This window comes from Diaphorina citri, unplaced genomic scaffold (assembly GCF_000475195.1).
Source record: "Diaphorina citri unplaced genomic scaffold, Diaci psyllid genome assembly version 1.1 scaffold69111, whole genome shotgun sequence".
Classification (NCBI taxonomy): domain Eukaryota; kingdom Metazoa; phylum Arthropoda; class Insecta; order Hemiptera; family Psyllidae; genus Diaphorina; species Diaphorina citri.
Window position 1 is genome coordinate 163 of NW_007446328.1, and position 5,179 is coordinate 5,341.

Here is a 5,179-nt window from a genome sequence, read left to right on the forward strand (position 1 = left end):
GATGTTTTTAATTAGGGGGTTTGATGTGTTCCTTTGTTTGATTGCAAGAATCAGTGATTTTGAGTCCGTGAAGATTGTGGGGTTGGAATACTTGTTTTGGGTGATGAATTGGATACATTTTTGAAGTGCGATGATCTCTGCTGTGTAACTTGATGAGATGTTTGGAAGTTTGAAAGTTATTGTGTTTCCTTCGTGGACAAATGCACTTCCACAGTGTTGCGGTGATTTGGATCCATCACAGTAGAAGGTTTCTTTGCGGTTCACCTTGTTGAGGAGTTGGTTGAATTTGGATTTGATTTCGTTGGGTGAGATGTTGGTTTTCTTTTCTTTCAGGAGAAGCTGTGTTTCTGGGAGTGTGATGGTCCAAGGAGGGATGCTTTGTTTCATGTAAGCTGTATTTGTTAGGTTGATGTTGGCATCGGTGAAATATTGTTTGAATCTCGTGGAGGTGGGTTTGTGTTTTCTGTTGAAGTTGATGTTAGATTGGGGCGGGTGATGAATGGTGGCCTCATATCCTGGGTTTTTGGGGTTTTGCAGGATTCTGCAGATATAGTTGCCAATTAGGATCTTTCTTCTAAGGGAGAGAGGGGGTATGCCGTTGTCTGCTCTCAGGCTGATGACGGGGCTAGTTCTCAGTGCACCAGATATGATTCTCAGTGCAGAGTTTTGGATCACTTCAAGTTTGTTTAGGTCGGATTCTTTTGCACCATCATAGATGGTGGAGCCATAGTCGAGGATGGGCCTTATGGTGGCTTTATATATTCTTGCCAGGATATTTCTGTTAACACCATGCCTTTTACCGTTCAGTATTTTGATGCAGTTTAGAGCTTTGTGTGCTTTGGATTTGATGTTTTCAAGATGGATTTTGAATGAGAATTCTGTGTCAAGGGTAATTCCAAGGAGCTTGTGGGACGTCTTGTATTCAATGAGCTGGCCATAGAGAGATAGCGGGGGGTCGTTCTGTAGTTTCCTTCCCCTTTTGAAGTTGATGCATGATGATTTTTCTGGTGAGAAGCGGAGACCGTTTTGTTCTGACCATGTGCCAAGGTTATTGAGTGCATCTTGGAGGATGATTTGGACGTGTAGTATGTCATGATGTCTTGCAACTAGGAAGAGGTCATCAACATATAGGCCATGGGAGACTCCTTCTGGGATGCAGGAAGATATGTCACTAACTGCAATGTTGAAGAGTGTGCAGGAGAGAGGTGAACCTTGGGAGATTCCATTTTCATGGTGTTTTGGGCTGGAAAAAGTGCGGTCGACTTTGACCCTGAATGAGCGGTTTGTAAGGAAGTTAGACAAGTATGCAAGCATGTTTCCCTGTATGCCCATCTGGCTGGCTTTGTATAGAACTTTTGCTCTCCATGTGAGGTCGAATGCTTTTTGTATGTCCAGGAAAACTGCAATAGTGTGTTGCTTAAGTGCAATTCCAGTCGCTATTTCTTTTTCCAGATATGTCAGGAGGTCTGTAGTTGCTAGGTGTTTGCGTCCTCCACATTGGTGTGGGTTAAGAAGGCTTTGTTGGTCTAAGTGCCAGTTTATTCTTGAATTGACCATTTTTTCTAATAGTTTGCTTGTACAGCTGAGAAGGGAGATGGGTCTGTAGCTGTCAGGCTTCAAAGGGTCCTTGTTAGGTTTTACAATTGGGATAATTGTTGCTTGTCTCCAGGTGTCAGGGTATGATCTTTGCGTCCATATACGGTTGAAGGTGTTGAGTAGCCCTTCCCTGATGTTTTTGGGAAGATTCGTAAGCATGTTGTATGAGATTCCATCTGGTCCCGTGGCGGCTGAGGTTTTTTTCATGAGTGCTGTTTCTAATTCATCAATGGAGAAGTTTATGTTCAGGTGGTCCTGGGTGTCTGTGATGGAGAGCTGCTGTTGAATTACACATTCCATTTCCTCTTTGTATTTCTGGAATTCTTGTGTGTAGTTTGCAGTTGATGAGATTAGTTGGAAATGTGATGCCAGTGTTTCAGCGATTGATCGGCGGTCAATGGTTATATTACAGTGTGGGGAAGGTTGAATTGCTGCAATTCTTTTGGATTTAAAATTTCCACGGATTTTATTTATGTGGGACCATAGGAGCCTGGGGTTTTTTGTAGTGCTGATGGTTGACATGAAGTTGTGCCATGATTCCTTCTTTTTGTTGTGAATAGTGTTGCGGGCAATGGCTCTTTTTTTCTTAAAATCAATTAGATTTGTGGTTGATGGGTGTTGTTTGAATAATCGGTATGCTCTGTTCCTATCCTTTAAGGCATCTTTTACTTCTTTGCACCACCAGGGTACAAATTTTTTAAGCTGGTTGAGCTGTACTGTAGGGATGGCTTCCTTTGCTGCTGTGAGTATAGCTTGGTTGAATTGAGTAATCGAAGTGTTAATGTCATCTGTTTGTGAGTGGTCCCATTCTATGGTTTCTCTAAATTTGATCCAATCTGCTTTTTTGTATGACCATAGTAAATTTGAGGGGTCAATAGAGTTACCATGGTTGTCATCAGTTACTGTTGTTGGGTTGAAATTCTTGGTGGATATGAGGATAGGGAAATGGTCTGCTGATTGAGGGTCTAGCACTTGCCATGTTGTGTCCTGATAGATTGATGCAGAGCACAAGGATATATCAATGCATGTGAGGGTGCCTTGCGTTGAAAGGTGTGTGGGGGAGCCATTGTTAAGGCAGCAGATTTGCTCTGTTTGGTAGAGTATATTTTCAATTATCTTCCCTTTGTTGCAGCGGTTTATGCTTCCCCATATGGGATTGTGGGCGTTGAAGTCGCCGATGAGGAGGAAGGGGGTTGGAAGTTGCTCGATGAGGTTGGAGATCTCTGTTTGTTGTAGCCGGTGTGATGGGTGGATGTATATGTTGCATATTGTTAGGAAGTTGTAGATTGGGTGTTTGATTTGGATGGCTAATGCTTGTAATGTAGATTGTATGTTGATTCTATTTACGTAGTGGCATTTCTTGACGAGGGTTATTAGCCCTTGGCTTGCTGTTTCGCCTCCAGTATGGTCGTATCTGAATACTGAGTAGTTGTTGAAATTCACAACTAGTGATTGAAGTAGGCGAGTTTCTTGTATGCATAGGATGCTTGGGTTGTATTTTGAGAGAAGCATCTTAATCTCCTCCATTTTGCCACGTATTCCGTTGCAGTTCCATTGGATTATTTTAGTGTTATGGTTCTCCATGATAAGAAGTTTTTAAATGATACCTAATATATTTGTTTGTGAAAATATTGATTTTGAAAAATATGTGTGGTTGGAGGGTGAGATTATGGTTAGCGAGTTCAAATATTATTTGATTCATTTTCCTCCATTTCTGTGTCCGAGATGACGGGGGATTTTGGAATGTTTTTTATGGATTTTGTGAGGTCTTTTTGGAAGTTTGTTTGAGCACTATCATCGTGGAATAGTTTGTTGCCACCTAGCAGCCAGTCGCTAGATTGTGTGTGCTGAGATTCATCAGTAAAGTTGAAGGTTTCATTTGAGGTTGCTTTTGTGGAAGAATTGGTGGATTTTGATCCATTAGTTTTGTTCTGGGATGAAGTATTTTTACCATAAGATACACCAAGGAGGGGTTTGTTCTGGAGAACAGGAGGGTTGGGTTTGTTATCTTGTGTGTGTGTGTTCTTTGTCCTCTTTGGAGCGGGTTCTTTGCTATCTGTTGGCCCTTTTTTCTTAATAGAAAATGGGTTGGGGGATGTTTTCCTGTTTGACATTGCGAATGGAATCTTGAGGAAATCTGGGGAGGGTATGTAAGCTTGTATGTTTTCATTACCATGTTTGGTTGGGAGACTGGGGAAATCAGCGTCCTGTGTGAGGCTTTTTGTTGCAATTGCATATTTGTTGTTTTCATTAGTCGAGAAAGTTTGTAGAGCTTCATGGTAGAGGACTCTTCTTACACTCATCATCTTCTTTATGTTCTTTTGTTTGGTAAGTTCCTTGCAATCTGGGGATGTGGCGATATGGTTGTCTTTACAATTGATGCAATGTGGGTTCTTAGAGCATTGGTGGTTGGGGTCGGATTCTGCTGCACACATTCTGCACTTCTTGGTGCCTCTGCAATATTTTGAGATGTGTCCAAATCTAAAGCAGTTTTGGCACTGCCGTACCGGCATGATGGAAGGTTCACATTGTATTCTATTAAAGTAGAGTAGAATGTGTTGTGGTATGTCTGGGCCCTCGAATAATAGGCGCACAGTTTGGCATTTTACATATTCCACTTCTCCATTTTCATTGATTTTTCTTCGGTTTAATCGTTGTATGTTTATTAACTTGTGTTGGCGTGTGTCAATGTTTTGTTTAAGCTCTTCGTCTGAGAAATCTATGTTTATTCCTTTGGCTATTGCGTATCTGCATGTATATGCAGCTGGGATGAATGCATTGTAGAGGGTCTTAATGTTTGGATTTTGGACGATTGCATTAGCAAGTTTAGCAGACTTGACAGTAATTACAAGTTTAGATCTGGAGACACGGTTAATGTCTACGATAGATTCCTTGTCACATTTGCAATGGTGGGCAAGTGATTTCCCTACTTTTTGGGAACATAAGAATTGTGGTATGTTGTCTATGTGTTTGGATTGAATGACGATTTTATAGTCTGGGTAAGAGATGCTTTCGTTATAAAGTGTACTTTGTGGTGTATGAGGAATGGTATTTGAGTGGTTGTTGGTTTGATTACCATCTGGGGGGTCTGGTGGTTTCTTATGTGTGTGGGCATCTGCTTCTTTTTCGTCCATGCTGCAGCACCTAAAGTGTATTAGAGAGGGTACTTAACTTTGGACGCTGGTTGTTCCAGGTTGACAGGAGGCAGGAATCTTGCGCTGTTTGTGCAACTGGAACCACTGGGTAAAACTACAACACTACTAAATTGTTTTTATGTAATTTAATTTGGAAAAGAAAATGGGATTAACAAGATAAACACGGATAAAAAATTTTCAATGTTTCCTTGTTGGAATCTCAAAACCGATTGAATTTTAGTTTTTTCCAGTTTCTGTTGGTTGAAAAATAAAAATTTGTATTTGTATTTGTAGAAAAATGAAGAAAGTCTTTCGAATGTATCGGCCAACGACAACGCAAGTCGCGACGAAATTTTTTCAAGCTGCGTCCAGAATAAATGACGCAACGACCAGAGCGAGGAATGCTTTTTTCACGCATTTTGAACACCCCTGAACTCTGGTGAGTACTG

General features: G+C 41.1%; 1 protein-coding gene across 1 annotated transcript; it reads right to left on the reverse strand.

The window, feature by feature from the left end:
- Window positions 1–3,251: 3,251 nt before the first annotated feature.
- On the reverse strand, window positions 3,252–4,971 carry LOC108254386. The gene has a single exon (XM_017449381.2). The coding sequence runs from the start codon at window positions 4,728–4,730 to the stop codon at window positions 3,279–3,281; it is 1,452 nt and encodes a 483-aa protein (XP_017304870.1). The 5' UTR covers window positions 4,731–4,971; the 3' UTR covers window positions 3,252–3,278.
- Between the last annotated feature and the right edge of the window lie 208 nt (window positions 4,972–5,179).